Consider the following 17,705-nt stretch of genomic DNA (forward strand, 5'->3'; position numbering starts at 1 on the left):
AGAAATATGAAAATGCTGACAACTATGAAAACACAAGTATAAACAAAACTATATACTTTAATGTCATTAAAAACAAGTGCACTGTATTAATTAGCAAGCTTATTAAAGAAGATAAATGTTCCCACACTTTTATTACTAATGTTTGACTTGAGAAAATTTGACTCTAGAAAAAAAAGCCTCTGGATCTTGGAACACCCACTATTCAGATGTTAACCACTCTATAAAAGAGTAATATACTTACTTTAAATGCTGGAGAGAGATAATTTTTTAGCAACCAGAATTTCACTGGTGTTTTGGTGTTACGTAAAACTGAAAGCATCATAATTCTGTATAAAAGAACATTAAACCCAATATAAGTTAACATTTAACAGGAGTTCATACTGCTTTTTAAAAGCTTTTAAATATTTAAAGGTATGAATTAAAGTTTTTAACTATGAAATGTGGAGAAATAAACCGAAATATCTCAAAATATTATGGCTGATCAAGTATATAACATATAATGATGGAAATATATATATGTATACACACCTGATATAGACTAAGGTTGACTGGTTTTTATTTGTTCTAGTTGACAGAGAAGCTAGTCTGACATAGTCTTGTTTAGCTGAAAGAGAGTCTAATCTCAGCTCTATTACTGTCTGATTAATATTAGGTCTACAAAACTTGAAGAATTGAATGCTCCATCTATACTGATAAATTCACTGGATGGGTCACTTGGTTTGCTATCCTATGCCTCTGAATGAATAAGATACAAATGCATCTAAAGTTCCATTTTAAAATATCAATGCTACAATTCAAACATCTTTGAGGCATTCTCTGTGATCCTTCTATAAAAATAGTCTTTTGTACTTTGTAAAATATGCTTTTCTCTTCTTATCCCCCTCCTCCTTTTTCTAAAACAAAGTATTTCTTCCCTGGAAAAGGACAATTTACCATATATATTTTTTTCTTACCTATCATCTTGTTATAAAATATGTCTATTTTTTAGCCTTAAAGAAAATCAACATTCCAAATCAAATCAAACTCATGAAATTTCACTGCCTTTAAAAAATATACTAACCTCAAAACTGTAAGGTAAAAAAAAGCAAAATGTAAAGCAGTATATTCTTTGTTACTATTTGGGTAAACAGGAGTTAAAAGACGGAAAAAAATATCTATTTCCTTGTATAATATATATCTTTGGCAGGATATAAAAATAATACCATTGGTTTCCTGTGGGGAAAGGAACTGAGTATCAAGGAAATAGAGGTGGTAGATTTTTTTTTCACTGCACATTCCTTTATTTTTCTTGAACTTTGAATCACATAAATGCATTACTTTTCCAAAATATTAGATTAAAAAAATACCTACCTTAAAAAGCGTTCATATAAATGGCCAGAAGCAATTGAAAAAATGTTTAGAACATCTTTTTCCTTTTTGTCTTCTTTATGCAAATCTATTGTGAAACTTGGAATAAAAAATTGACAGTTCCTTAATATACATCTGCAAACTTTTTATGCCTAAATACTAAATTTGATAAACAATAAAAATACTTTTCAAAGTGAATAGTTATTAAACTGTAAATAAACTTTTACCAAAATTATGAATTATTAATATTAAAACATATAACATTATCACCTGAAGTTTTATGAATTTTAAAAAAATTTGTAACATAGAATGCAATTATATCATCTCCAGGTTAATGAGGTTGATGAATATCTTTGAATCTCTGTGAGTGCCAAAAGTTGTTTTGAGAACAAAGAATGAGTTACAGCCTGCCATGGCCATTATCTAAAATACTGAAATTTTAAACAGGCCAATAGTTAGGGAAGAAACAACGGAGAAGTGTGTAACTATAGTACAGACAGAACTCATGTGGTAATAGCATGGGTGTGTGAGTGCTGCTGATGGGTTCCCCCAAGCATTGTAAAAACCGCCTACAATTTAGAGCTCATCCAACCAAATATATTTTCCACTCCCTGCAGGCTATCGAGATCTTTATACACTGGATAACCTCCACCAGGAACCAAGAGAGCAGGGGGGAGCCATGTCCACTCGCTGATTTACATCATGGTAGCTTAATTTGGGCAGAGTTGTCATTTTTGTTACTTTTAGACCCAGATCAGCACCATCTCATTTTTGTATAGGCCCTGTCTCATATATAAAAAGTACTGAATCTTTTATTTGGGGTATTCAAAATGTATAATTTCTTCTTCTTCCCATTTAAAAATATAATAAAAAGCTCATTATATAAACAGGTATTTAGAAATGACTAAAATTTGATAAACAACTTACAATCATCATGGAAGACATTTTGCCAAATATAAATTTTTATGACAAAAGTATTTTTCAAATCTTCTTTTATTATAATCCCCAATAAGAAAAGCAGTTGACTCAGTGGCAAGAAAAAAAAAATCACTCTAAATTAAGACTAAAACTAAGATAAAAAAGTGAAAGTATTATAAGATACACAATACTATGTATCTGGAGCAGTTAAAGTCCCCCAAACTTACTATCTCTCTTTCTAACAAAGCATTATTTTATTTTTGGTATCCTTTTTTGTGTAACAAGTGGCTAAACCATAGTTTAACATTTGCCTTTATTCATTCTTGTCACTACTTTCTGGTTTTAATGGAAACTCTTGGACAGATATTCTTAAAATTGCCCAATTCTGTTTCATTATCCCCTGCCAAACATACCTACTCTTCAAATCTCAAAATGAGTGGGTTTGATCCTTTCTGTATAAGTAGCTAGGTTCAATGCATATACTGGGACAGTAACATGATTCTTTGTACCAAACAAGGAGTCAACTATAGAAAAAGAGGCCTAAGCTGGGCAAAATCCATAACGAGGGATAGCACTTTTGACTGGTCTAACAAAGTCAGTTTAGGCTGTTCAATGTATTTGGGCTAACATTTCTATTTCTTATCTTTATCAAAATGATCAACGCTTACCATCATAATTCAAATGAAGTTCAAATCTCTAAAATGGATTTTCAACGTTCTCTACAATGTGGATCTACAGCAGACAACTTTTTTTTTTGCCAATCTAATATCCTTTCCCCTTCTAGAAAGGACAACCTGATATTTTAGAGAAAACCATTCCTTGTCTAATTTCATTCTGTGAGGCTTAGGTGAGACAGGCCTTCACACCAGCTCTACAGGTAGGCATATTACCCAAGCTTGGTCAATCAGAGTAATCAGTTCAGTAATCAGTTCAGTTTCGGACACATGGCTATAGTTGGACCAACAAATTAGCCTTGGAACTTTTGCTGGTACTATTTGGAAACAGGCAACTTCTTCCCACTGGAAACAGTAAACTTTTAAAAGCCTATCTAAAAATGAAGAAGACACAGAAACAGTAGAACTAAGAGATAAAGACAGTTTTCAGACTACATCATCCAAATGCCCAAGCCAGGTCTACTGGATTCTTTAGATTATGTGAGACAATATATTCCTTTTTTGACTAACAATATAACTAATATAGGTCCCAACCTAACTTACAGATTCCCTATTATATTTAATGTTGCAGCTAAGCTGGGCTACTTTCTGTTCTTTGAGGAACATACCCAATCTCTTTGCCTTTATGTAAGCAGATACTTTCATTCTATTAATAACGCCAACTTTTGAAATCTGTCTCTAAAACACATCTTAGCCACATGCTTCTCCAAGGAGTTTTTCCTGAGGCTCTTCCTAACTGGATATATCCTATTTTTCCTTTGGTTTGTACAGTACTTTATTTTCAGCTGTCTTAACAGCTTCTGTTTCCTATCTTGTATGTAGTAGTAACATTTATGTATTTATCTTCTCCCTCCTAGAGGGCAGGATCTGTGTTTTACTTAAATTTTTACAGTCTTCAGGGCTTTTGCATACTAGACTCCTGATCAATGTAGTTATGTGTTAAAATACTCATTACTAATTACCTTTTAATGGAATCCCACACTCCTTTTTGTGTTTCATCTTTATCGTTAAGGATATCTTCCTTAATTTTGTCTGGTTTTTTTTGCACCTAGATAGCATGGTAAAAAAATTTTTTTCAGAATTTGTAGCTTTAAATATTATGCTACATGGTTAGAAAGTGAAACAAATTGGGCAAGATTACCCTTGGAAATCTAAGATAGATAGCCGCAGTAAACAAAGCCAGGCAATATTTTAGCACAATGTTATAGACACAATCTAGTCTTCTACTATCAATTGAACTTCTTTGCTTAGTTTTTTGATGGTTATATTCATACTGTTAAATAGTGTGCTTACACTTGTGTTTACTGATTTACCAATGTTACACATTACTACTGCTTCTAGTTCACAGAGTTTAGACATTATTCACTCTTTGGGATGACAGATGAGTAGCTTACTTATCATCTTCTTTTCTCCTCTTTGTCTGGAAGTTTTGGTAGTAATATCTTTATCTTCAGTTCTTCTACTGAGTATTTTTGTAACTTTAAATAATATTTAAATTTCTTATTTTTTATTCTAATAATTCCAACAATTTCTCTTGTATATTCTGTTTATAAGATAAAGATACTAAATATCTCTACCCTCTCCCTCTGCCTCCTAATTTACATTAGTTAAGGCTTTACTCTAGCATTTGTAAATATAGCTAACATTTACATTTAATTCAGTAAACATAAATGTATCTTACGAATTTTGCTGTGGTGATTCTAAAACTTGAAAATCAGTAAATACTGCTTATTATGACAGTGTAAATACTAACCATTGGAGTCTAAAAGGCTACTGAAATTGTATTTCCTCTGTATAGTTACAATGACAGGACCATTATGTGCCATTCACAGGGAGACTCTTGCTAGTTCAAATGAATTCTTTCTTACATTCCACCAATAGATAAGTATTTTTTCTTGGAATTTTATTGTCTTTATTTTTTCTTGTTGGGGAGATATACATATATGTCTTCTTTACCACAGACCTATTATTTTCCAGTTTATTACTCAAGTTACCTAATTGCCTGGGATTCCTGTCTTCTTGAAGATATTTTTCTTAGAGCGCAACAATTAACTGCCTGTTTCTAGACTTTCTTTACATTGGTTTACAGATCAGTTTCACTATTTTTTAAACTACTATCTTCTTTGTTGATCTTCATCTTCCTTGTGCTGGCAAATATCTTCAAGAAGGGGTATGAAGAATAATTTTTCTAAATCTTCACATTTCAGAAAATAATAATTTTACCTTCACATTTGATTAAGAAGTTGGCTAGATACAGAATCTTAGGTTCAAAATATTTTTCCTTAGAAAACAGATAACTTTGTTTTGCTGTCTTTTAACATCTACATATTTTGAAAACGAAGAGTCTGATGCTACTGTTAATGTTATTTTATTGCAGTGACCTGCCTTTTCTCCTTAGCAGCTATTAGTATCTTATGTGGGACATTTTCACTCATCCTACTTGGTAATTTGTGGACTCTTCCATTTTTTGAGATAGGGTCTCGCTATATTGCCCAGGATGGTCTTGAACTCTTGGCCTTTAAGTGATCCTTCCACTCAGCCTCCCGAGTAGCTGGGATTACAGGGGCGCACCACTGCGCCCAGCTCTTTGTGGACCCTTCTGACATGAGTGTTTTTCTCTCTCTTTTTTATTTTTTTAGCTATAGCACACTTTTCGTCTTCCTCCATTTTCTCTATTCTTTCTTTCTGGAATTCCCCTTTGTTGGCTACTGGAGTACATGGGCTGATCCTCCATGTTGCTTATCTTTTCTCCTCCCATTTTTTTTTGTAATTCTGAGATGGATGGTTAGGAGCTAAAACTGTGTTATTAGAATAACTGAAGGATCTAGGTATGGTTAGGCTGCACAATGTTTGTAATTGGTCTCTTTCATTTATTCATGAAAATTCTTAGCCATTATTGCTTCAAATATTACCTGTACCACATTCTTTCATGCTCTTCTAGAACTCAAGTTATACTTATTTTGTTTATTCAAGAAATACTCATAAAGTGCTTCTTCTTATCCCCATAGAAATCTTATAAGGTAGGTTCTAATGTTAATTCCATTTTTGACAGAAGAGGAAAACGAGACAGAAAGAGCTTACGTAATCTACTAGGTCACACAGTCAGCGAGTGGAATAACCAGTTTTAAACTCATTCCTGGTATCTTAGACTTTTTTGCTCTGTTCTCTATGTTGTTTATGTCCTCTGCTGTATTTTCCTTTTTTCTTGTTCCTGTTGCATTTGGGATAATTATTCCTGTCTGCCTTCCAACTTACTAATTCCCTCTGTAGGCATGTTAAAGCCATCCACTGAATTCTTAATTTTGGTATTACACTGCTCAGTTTCCAAAGATCTACTTAAAAAAAATCTGATATGCACTTTTTATAGTTTCCTGTTCTTTGCAATTATTTTCAAGCTTTTATTTCTTTAAACACAGTATGGTTGTTTGAGAGCCTGTGTCAATAATTCTAATATATAGAGTCTGTGTATGTCTGTTCTGTTTCTGTTGGTTTTCTTTGTGTGTTTGGTTATTTTTGAACATGTGCTAGCCTCTATACTTGAAAAATTTGATTTGCAGCTTAGGCTATTATAATCTTATTCCAGAGATTTATGGATGTTTCTGCCAGATACCCAGATTCCTCTATACCCTATCAATCTGTAAATATTTTAGGACCAATTCAAAGCTCAGGGTTCCCTAGTCTACTTAAGTGAGACAATTTTGGATTAAGACTGTGGGGGATAATTTACTATAGTTCATCCTTACCCTGCAGATATAGCCAGCCAGATTGTACAGAGGGTCAGGTTTTAACTTCTGTGTCCATAATCTGGCAAACTAAATCAAAGTGATGGCTCTAATTGTTCCCAGGGTAGTAACAGCATTTTTGGTCCAAGAGAAGCTGCTGTACTTCCTTATTTCACTAGGTTCTTATTTTCCCTTTGATAGTGGTTTTGTATTTCATTAGTATCCTTACTACTGTGTTATTGTCAATTCCTTTTATTAAAATAAAAGATTTTTTAAAAACATCTAACATTTTTACTAGTTTTAAGCAGACAGGTTGGTCCAAAAGAACTATACCCATCATCATTAAAAACTCCTTTTCTTTTTTTAAGGAAAGAAGCATCATTTTTTCTTTTTAGGACTAGCTTTTCAACCTGCATTCTTAATCTCATCTCTACAGCCTAATTTGTGTTAAAAACATTATCTGGATACATATACAGTAGATACAGTAGATCTATCATAACTTTAAAAAAATCATTCCTTCTATCTTCAAGCTCTGCTTTCCCTTCATGAACTTAATCCTCTTCCTGCTTTTACTGCCTAAGTTCAAATACAACATTGTAGGTAGTAAAACTGTAAAATTAGTAATAAAATAAAAACTAATCAATTAAAGATAAAGAAGATAATTCTTAATATTAAGAACAAAGCCTATAAAAAGGTTCTGCCTCACACACTTGTACTCGCAGTGTCTTGATTTTGAAGCTGTTTAATACAACAATGACATCTTCTAGGTCTGGCTGAGAGTCAGATCCTTCATACCTAAAGTAGAAAAACATGTCTATAATTAATTAAAGAAAAGACATACAATTATGATGGTATAAAAAACAGAATAAACTTATTTCACAATAAACATAAGTACAATATCACTTGTGCATATACCATATTTGCCATTTCTATGGTCAATACTGTAATACACTGTATTTTTAAAAATTATTCAATACATTTTAATACAAATTAAAACTGTACAAAAGTAACTCACTAAATTCAGTGCTGCCTAATCATTCAGAAAGTTCAAATTGTTTACCTTTGTTGTTGTATACCAAGGTTATCACAAAAGTCAAATCTTTCACCTATCTGTTACATTATAATGAAAATCAAAAGTGAAACATTTCCTAGATTTAAAACTTATTTATCAAAGGAATTCTACACTATCCAACAACTTTTCAATATTCATCAGCCATTTTCAAATGTCAAAATCTAAAGTGTATTGTTAAAGTAACGAGACTAAAAATGTGTCTATTATGTCCATCTTATTACTTGAATGTTTCTATTTTATATTACGTATGATACAGTTCATTCTCTAATTTTCAAAATTGCTTAAACAAACCAAATCTGACAGCTATATTCAATAATTTTTTTTTTTTTTTTTTTTTTGAGACAGAGTCTGGCTCTGTTGCCCTGGCTAGAGTGCCATGGCATCAGCCTAGCTCACAGCAACCTCAAACTCCTGGGCTCAAGCGATCCTCCTGCCTCAGCCTCCCGAGTAGCTGGGACTACAGGCATGTGCCACCATGCCCGGCTAATTTTTTCTATATATATATTTTTAGTTGTCCAGATAATTTCTTTCTATTTTTTAGTAGAGACGGGGTCTCGCTGTTGCTCAGGCTGGTCTTGAACTCCTGACCTTGAGCGATCCACCCGCCTCAGCCTCCCAGAGTGCTAGGATTACAGGCGCGAGCCACTGCGGCCGGCCCTCAATAATTTTTTTGATACTAGTCTATGTACTGAAAAATTCTATCATAAAAATATTTAAAATTCAATTTTGTCAAAGGGGAAACAATCAGATGTTAAATGAGTAGCTACTTGTGAGTTCAGTCTTATTTATAATCCATACTTTAACAGTTTTCTAAAATGAACACATGGGGATACCAGCACTATGATGACTAACACATGCCTTTGACTCCCTCTTACTCCCAGTTCCTGAGCTGAGGTGGTTAAACCAAAATAGAAGGCAGAGCCCAGTTCAACAATTACCAGTAGAAAATACAAAGAGTTCCAACTTACATAGTAGAAATGTCAAATTTCTTACAAACTTTCAAGCGCATGTAGTCACAAACATTGCTAAAAGGCAGTGGCAACTTTCCCTGTTTAATCTACTGTCTACTGAGACCAGCCAGCTGTGCCAGCAAGCACAGCATCACAGCTAGATCTAGACAAGTTCTAAAGCAAACCTCCCTCCACTCCCACCATGTTGCAGAGATAATAGTGATGAAGAGCTCTTACTTTATTTCAGGCATGATTTTAAGCACTATTAGATGCTAACTCATTTAATCTATACTACCATACTTTGAGAAGGCTACAACTACTATCACAGATCCAAACAGAGCCTGGGTACTCTGGCTCTTCACCACTATACTAGCAGATCTTTATCAACAATGCTAAGTAGCTAAAAACCACTGGATATATAAGGAAATTCAGCAGCTTAAATGAAGGGAACAAGCTAAGCAGTCAAAGAAAATGGATTTCATTGATAAGGAATTAATGCAGAAAAAGGGGAGCATTCAAACAATTTATATTCTCAGTGAGATCCGAGAGAATATTTTATCTCAGTAAAAGCCATTTACTTCAAAATGAAAGAATTTACCATGTGTCAGAAAGCATAACTTAAAAAACCTTGTATTAAAGAATACATACATGTGTTTCCTGGAATTCTAATATAAAAATCATTTAAATTTTTACAAAAGAAAAGTAAATTAGACTGGCCTCTTATTTCCAACCAAAACAATGAATGGTAAAGAACAATGATAAAGCCTTGTTTCAAGCATTCTGAAGAAAATTAGAATGCTGTTATTTAATACTCAGGAAAGCTATAATAATATAAAAAGGTAAAAGAAAATTTTAGGCCTTTGAGGATCAAGAATGTTTCTAATGTTTCTGGAAAATTATTTGTGGAAATGTGGCATATATTACGAAGTGGCAGGCAACATCCCATCTTCTAGCATATACTTCAGGAGTAGAAAGCCAAACACTTTTTTGTTGTTATTCCTAGACTCTCTTATAGCTATGGTTCTGGTTGATGATTAGATTCTCCTAAATAGGCAGATACAACTGCAAATGATTTGGAACTCAGGAGTGAGTGGGGGCAGTGTGCTAATGCTTAACATAGAGGTTTTCTGTATCAGAGTTCCAGTGTATAACTGGTTAGTTTTCTGGAGCCAGTTGATGTGTTGCTAATAGTAGCTTCTTGCTTTCTCACTTTTCTTTTTTTTTTTTTCTGTCTCATTAAGCAGCCTAATTTTATGTTTTTATGTGTGTATGCGTTTGCCCCCAAGTCAGGGCTATAAGCGTGTCCCTTCCCCATACAGTGTGTTCCACTTCCATTAGTTGTGGGTTTATCCTCCCCTCCCCCGCCAAATCTGTCACCCAATGAGTATTACTACCATGTGAACACCTTAGTGTTGGTCAGTTAGTACAATTTGATGGCGAGTACATGTGGTGCATGTTTTTCCATCCTTGTGATACCTCACTTCGAAGGATGGGCTCAATCTCTATCCAGGATAATATAAGCGGTGCTAGACACCACTGTTTTTTGTAGTTGAGTAGTATTCCATGGTATACATATACTACATTTTATTAATCCACTTCTGTATTGATGGGCACTTGGGTTGTTTCCACATCTTTGCGATTGTGAATTGTGCTGCTATAAACATTCGAGTGCAGATGTCTTTATTATAGAATGTCTTTTTTTCCTTTGGATAGATGTCTAGTAGTGGGATTGCTAGATCAAATGGTATTTCTATTTTTAGCTCTTTGAGGTATCTCCAAATTACTTTCCACAGGGGTTGTATTAATTTGCAGTCCCACCAGCTATATAAGCGTGTTCTAATCTCTCCACGTCCACGCCAGCATTTGTTGCGTTGGGACTTTTTGATAAGGGCCATTCTCACTGGAGTTAGGTGATATCTCATTACGGTTTTGATTTGCATTTCCCTAATGATGAGAGATGTTGAGCCCTTTTTTATGTTTGCTGGCCATTAGTCTGTCTTCATTTGAAAAGTTTCTGTTTATGTCCTTTGCCCAATTATTAATGGGGTTGTTTGATTTTTTTCTTGTTGATTTTCTCAAGTTCTATATAGATTCTTGTTATCAGTCCTTTATCAGATGTGTAGAAAGCAAATATTTTCTCCCATTCTGTAGGCTGTCTATTTGCTCTAATGATAGTTTCCTTGGCTGTGCAGAAGCATCATGGGAGAGGTTGCAGATCTTTCTGGTTAGTCAGTTCCTTGGCTTTGTTGTGCAAGTATTCCTGGGAACTTGCTCCTCCAATCCTTCCTAATATAACATAAAAGCACCCATTTCCCTGTGTTAAATCTTTCTCTGATAAGGTGGGAAGCCAGCCATCTGCTATGTTTTGAATGTTCCCTCCAAAACTCATGTGAAAATTTAACTGTCATAGTGACAGTATTAAGAGGTGGGACTCTTAAGAGGTAAGAGGCAATGAGGGCTCCAGCCTCACAGGTGGGATTGGTGCTTGCTGTTATAAGAAGAAAGTTCAGCCCTCCCTTGCCCTTTCCTGCCCTTCTGCCTTCCCTTCTGGGATGACAGAGCAAAAAGGCTTCTGCCAGATGTCGGCCCCTCAGTCTTGTAATTCCCAGCTTCAGAGCTGTGAGTCAATAAATTCGTGTTTGTTATAAATTGCCAAGTCTTAGGTATTTTGATAACAGAGTATAAATATAAATTTAAAAATACAAATCAGAAAAAATGAACTAAGGCACCACCCTAATAAAAAATGAATGTGAAAAGTAAGACATACAAAAACTATGATCAATAGTGAATTTGGTAAAATTTACATTTAATTAACAGATGATAAAGAACTAAAGAGAATATGGGGTGGAGGACAGTAAAAGGATGCTAGAATGCTTCCACTGAGGCACAGTGAGATAACTACCAGATACCAAAGTATGAACAGCCATCCACTCCCAATCCCCCATTATATGCAGATTGCCCTTCAGAGAGACTGAGCATATAAAAACAGTTCAGAGATAGGACTGTGTGAGATGAAGGCTGAAGAGGTTCTTTGCATAGCGCTGTTGCCAGGCTGCCAGTCTCTACCACTGTACCCTATGGGGAAGGATGGGGAGGAGTATTACCTTCTAATTCTAAACTTAGTAAGGTAGACTCTTTAAGAGGAAAGCACTTTGCAATATGTATTCTCAAGCTGGGACACACAGAGGACAGGTGTCTGGCACATGTCTGGGAAAGTTAAAGGGTACTATGGATTAGGATTTGATATTTGAGAAAGACTAATCTACTGTTTTATTTATTTATTTTTTTTGAGACAGTCTCACTCTGCCACCTAGAGTAGAGTGCAGTGGCCTCATCACAGCTCACTGAAACCTCAAATTCCTGGGCTCAAGCGATCCTCCTGCCTCAGCCTCCTAAGTAGCTGAAACTATAGGTGCATGCCATGACGCCTGGATAATTTTTCTATTTTTCGTGAAGACGGGTTCTTGCTCTTGCTCAGGCTGGTCTTGAACTCCTGAGCTCAAGTGATCCTCTTGTCTTACCTCCCAGGGTGCTAGGATTACAGGGGTGAGCCACGGCGCCCAGCCTTAACCTATTGTTTTAATCGAGGGGCGAGGAGAGTGCTTACTACTGTCACAACTGGCCTGAACTCCTAGAGTTTGGTGGGCAAGTGATGTGTAAGCATTTTCCACAGATCGATGTAGCCAAGCAGGAGAGAGATTTGGTTTCGTTATTACCATGGGGTAGTTGTGTATCCTGCCAATATGCTGAAGAGACCTCAGAAAAAACAGGCTACTAGCATAGCACCAGAGGCCCAGAGACTAAAGATGTTGTCAGAAGCAGCCAACTGGAATAGAGATGACCCCCTGGGGACCAGGGAATTAAAAGGGAGTGAGAAGCAGAAATAGAGAACTTCTAATAGCCCACAGAAGTGCTCCATAAAGAATCACTGCTGGGGCCAGAGACACAAACTTAGCTTACAATGGACCAGCTCAAATAAATGGAGAAAGAACGGAAACCTCTCCTGCCTCCTACACAGGAGAAGCTGTTTAGTCTCAAAGAGTATGAAGCTAAAATTAATGTACAAGTACTAATTTGGCAGAAAAAATTTTTCTACAGGTTTCAAGTGAAAAGTCTAGCATAATAACTGAAGACAGCTATATAAAGTATCCTATATGCTCTACAATTGATTAGGAAAATCTGAGGCGGCTTTGCCTAATTTTGATAGAACTACAAAAATTTTCTTTTCTAAGAGACAATAATTTTGAGAATTTTTTAATTCAAGGTAGGTAACAACCAACATTGAGTATGTGCAGATGATATGCAGTTAAAGATCACAAAAAGTTTGACAGGCACAGAAAGGGCACGCATGGGTTTTATGCCTAATAAATTGAAAGCCAAATTAAAAAATATCAAATAATTTAGTCATGGCTTTAAAATCTGGACTTAGAAACTCATCAGTATTATTTTAGCTTAGATTTTCAGCATGTTTTAGGAATATTTTTCCTAAATATAAATGTAGTATCGATTAAAATTAAATCATACATTGGGAGAAAAAGAATGTCCATTTTTGTTAATATTTTATATTAACTTCTTTTTCATTACTGATGCTTTAGTTTCAAAAAATTTTATTAGAGTAGCATCATTTGCATTTTTGCCATTTTGGGTTTCTAGTGACGTATTAATAAGCACATGTGGAATTAAGTAAATATGACTAAGGCAAGTTTATGGTTTTATAGTTTATAAGTAATTCAAACAAATTTGAAGTTATTTCTATTGCCAAAAGTTGTCTAACTATGAATGAGAAAAATTAGTTTTCCCTAGTATGTTAGTGGTATTTAAAATACCACTAACAGGGTCTATTTTCTCCCTAAAACATCTTTATGGACTGGGTATGACAGAAAATAATATTAATAGTAAAGAAGATAAAATAGAACCTGATATACTATATAGTTTTATATAACACATGCTATTCTATAATTATAATTTGTAAAGGAGGAGGAATAAGTAGGGAGGGAATGAACAATTACTCAATATGCAAGACGCTACGTTCTATGACGATAATCTCACTTAGCCCTTACCAAGACCTCACAAGGTAGGTACGATTATCCCCTTTTGTAATGAGGAAATAAAGACTACAAATCTTTGAACTTATTTCCCACAGTGGTAGTGTATTGAATTTGTGCCTTCCATTGGAAGCAGGGGCTATCCCAGACAGAGTTTTCTCTGTGATAGCGGGGAGAACACAAGGCTGGTTCCCAGAGCCAGAGCAATGGTCAAGTAGGCATAAACTGGACATGGGTCAGGCAAGAGCCACAAGGGCACCTGCCAGCATAAAGTTTCCTGTGTGAGGGAAGCCTGGTCACAAGTAAGACAACTAAGCATTAGGTTGTCTTTCAGATGAAGTATCCTGTGAAAGGTACACTGCAAACACTCATGTCTAGCTGTCTTTCACTTCCTGTTAGGGCAGGGCTGCTAGCAACTCTGGTACTAGAACCCAAATTTAGCTGGGGGCTCTCAAAACAGTATTGTTCAACTGTTTATTCCCAATACTTCCTCCTACTTTTACCTACCTGCCCTGCCTCCCCAAGTGGTTTCTGTCACTATAGTTTGTATTATCTAGTGTTTTATAACTTATAAAAGAAAACATACAGTATGTATATTGGCCCCTCCCTTATTTGCAGAAGGTATGTTCCAAGACCCTCAGTGGATGCTTGAAACCATGGACAGTACTGAACTCTGTATGTATTATGTTTTTTCCTATACATACTTATCTATGATAAAGTTTAATTTATAAATGAGGCACAGTACTCCTGCACTTTGGGGCCATAATGAAGTAAATACGGGTTACTCAAACACAAGCACCATGATCCCATGACAGTCTATCTTATAAGTGAGATGGCTACTAAGTGACTGACAGACAGGTAGCATCCACAGTGTGGAGACCTGGATGAAGGGAGGATTCAGGTTCTGGGAAGATGCAGTAAAACAGCATGAGATTTCATTACACTAATGAGAAGGGTGCACAACTTAAAACTTATGAATTGTTTATTTCTGGAATTTCCCACTTAATATTTTTGCACTGTGGTTGACTACAGGTAACTGAAACCACAGAGAGCAAAACCACGGATAAAGGGGACTACTTATCCATGGGACTACTGCACTCTTTTTTTGCCCCCTCACTTCTTTAACTCCGTATTGAGATTCATTTATGTCATTACGTGTATCAATGGTTCATTCCTTTTTATTGCTCAGTAGTATTCCATTATATGAATAGACTACATTTTTATTTTTCCTTCATTTGTTGACATCTGGGTTGTTTCCAGTTTCTGGCAATTACAAATAAAGCTGCTATGAACAATTAACATATTAATCCAAGTCTTTGTGTGGATTTATATTTCCTTCTCTCTTACACAAATACCTATGAGTGAAATGCCTGCATCATATGGTAGGTATACATTTAAACTTTTAATGACCTATTTATTAAACTGTTCCAAAGTGGTTGTACCATTCTGCATATCCAATGGCAGTGAACAACAGCTCCTGTTACTCCATAACCTCATCAACACTTGGTACTGTCAGTTTTTAAAAATGCTAGCTATTTTAATAGATGTGGTTTTAATGTCCATTTTCCTAATGACTAGTAACATTAAGCACATTTTTATGTACTTAATTGTTGTCCATATATTAATATCTTCTTTGGTAAAGTGTTCAAGTCTTTTGTACATTTTTAATTAGGTTGTTTTGAGTTTTGACAGTTCTTTATATATTCTATATTTAGATTCTGTGTCAGATATATGCTTTGTGAAGATTTTCTCCCAGTCTTTTCACCCTCTTGCATAGTCATTTATATACCCTTTTAGTGTGAATATTCACACGCTCTGCAAAAGAAACAATGTTTGTTTAATGAAGAGCTTTTTCAGATCTTGCTGGAATCTATGTCATAATATATGATATGTGTACTATATTAACTTTCCAAATCTGAAAAATCCTAAATTCTAAAACATATATGGCCCTCAGAGTTTTAGATGACATATTAGCATGTTCACCCTCTTTCTGTTTGTGGTATGCCTAGTAACTTCCTACTATTCTTCAAAACTCTCTTGAGGTACTATTTCATCTCTAATGTCAACAATGACTTCCCTCTACCCACCTATCACAGAACTAAGCATTCTCAGCTTTGAGTGCATAAATCATTAAGCATGTTTATTGAATGATGCTATGAGCTAGGCACAGTATGGAGTAAATGGGAAAGAGTATTCTGAGCATGAGTGAGACCCCATCTCTACAAAAAATAGAAAAATTAGCCAGGCATGGTGGCGCACACCTGTAGTTCAAGCTGCTTGGGAGGCTGAGGCAGGGGGATCTCTTGAACCCCAAGTTTGAGGTTGTTGTGAGCTATGATGACACCACTGCACTCCAGCTGGGGCAGCAGAGGGAAACCCTGTCTTAAAAAAAAAAAAGGGGGTGGGGGGAAGAGTGATTAAAAAAAGATACAATAACATTGACCCTTATAATGTCTTTGTTGAGCACCATGTTTGGCATAATAATACATGCTCAATAAGTATTTATTGAAATAAATGAAATTTGGAGATATTAAGGATATAAAAAAGACTTTATCAAAGGTTGGCAAACTATGGCCAGTGAACCAAATCAGGTCAGTGGCCTACTTTTGTATGGCTCCTGAGCTAAAAATGATTTTTACATTTTAAAATGGTTGTTAAAAATAGAATATTCCAACATCTATCGGATGTTGGGCAGGGGGGAGGGGGGAGGGGGAAGGAGGGAGGAGGGGACGGGTATTTGCATACACAAAGAGTGCAATGCGCACCACCCGAAGGATGGACATATTTGAAACTCGGACTTGGGGGAGGGGGCAAGGGCAACATACGTAACCTAAACATCTGTACCCCCATAATATGCTGAAATAATAAAAAAAAAAAAAATTAGAATATTCCAAGGAAAAGCACAGTCTTGTGAAAAGAAAGAACAAAAATAAAAAGAAACAAAAAAGAAAAAAGAGAATAACTGGCAGACTACACGTGCCCTCAAATAAATATTAAATATTTACTATTGGCTCCTTATGAAGTATGATAATCCCTGCTTTCTACTATGGCTCACCGGTGATCATGAACATTTCTGTGAAAGAAACTAATTCCAAATTGAACATAACCCAGGGATAGTGGCTTTGTTATATAAGATATAATACATATTATACTGTCATTAATTGATAAATGTATGAAGTATGCTAATGCATGGAAAAGTCTACAGAAAATTTTAAGTAAAAGAGAATAAAGAATAAGATATATTTCAGGCATACCTTTTCTATTTTTATGAAATAAAACACGGTAGAAATGAATGTCAGTTTTATAAGTAGTTCGTGTTTTACAGTGACAGTATTTCTGAGCCTTTTGTAATTAATGAACCTTTTAAAAACTGACAAATGAAAATTTGTCACATTATACATATTTATGGTATACAACATGATGTACATTGCAGAATGGCTAACTGAGCTAATTAACATGCATTACCATACATATTTTTTGTGTGAGAACACTTAAAAGCTACTGTCTTAGTGATTTTCCAGAATACATTCTATATTGTATAGAATATAGTTTATATTATAGACTATAGTCTAGTAGTATAATAGATCTCTTGAATTTATTCCTCGTACCTAACTGAAACTTTTCATCAATCAACATCTCCCCAATCCTCCTCTCCCCCACGCCAGCCCCTGGTAATGACCATTCTACTCTCTGCTTATATAAGTTTAACTTTTTTATTATAGAGTCTCCATTAAGTGAGGTCATAAGATTTTTGTGTTTCTGTGAGTAGCTTATTTCATTTAACATAATATCTTCCAGGTTCATCTGTGTTGTTGAAAATGATAGGATTTCCTTTTTTTTTTTTTTTTTTGAATAATATTCCATTGTGTGTCTATATATTCAATTTTATACTCTAAAAAAGAAGCTAAGCTAAAGTTCTTCTAAAAGAAAATGTTGTGTTATAGAAATGACTAGAAACTAAATCATATAAGAATATT

General features: G+C 34.9%; 1 protein-coding gene across 1 annotated transcript in view; it reads right to left on the reverse strand.

Annotated features, from left to right (window-relative positions):
- The window catches only part of UGGT2 (UDP-glucose glycoprotein glucosyltransferase 2), a 194,381-nt gene that overhangs the window by 25,682 nt on the left and 150,994 nt on the right, over positions 1 to 17,705 (reverse strand). Inside the window, exons 30-33 of the mRNA XM_012647354.1 lie at positions 7,372 to 7,456; positions 3,902 to 3,987; positions 1,351 to 1,446; positions 242 to 326 (exon numbers count right to left, since the gene is read on the reverse strand). Of these exons, the coding sequence (XP_012502808.1) occupies positions 242 to 326; positions 1,351 to 1,446; positions 3,902 to 3,987; positions 7,372 to 7,456 (352 nt within the window). The remainder of the gene's footprint in view (positions 1 to 241; positions 327 to 1,350; positions 1,447 to 3,901; positions 3,988 to 7,371; positions 7,457 to 17,705) is intronic.

This window comes from Propithecus coquereli, unplaced genomic scaffold (genome assembly GCF_000956105.1).
Source record: "Propithecus coquereli isolate 6110/MARCELLA unplaced genomic scaffold, Pcoq_1.0 Scaffold262, whole genome shotgun sequence".
NCBI lineage: Eukaryota > Metazoa > Chordata > Mammalia > Primates > Indriidae > Propithecus > Propithecus coquereli.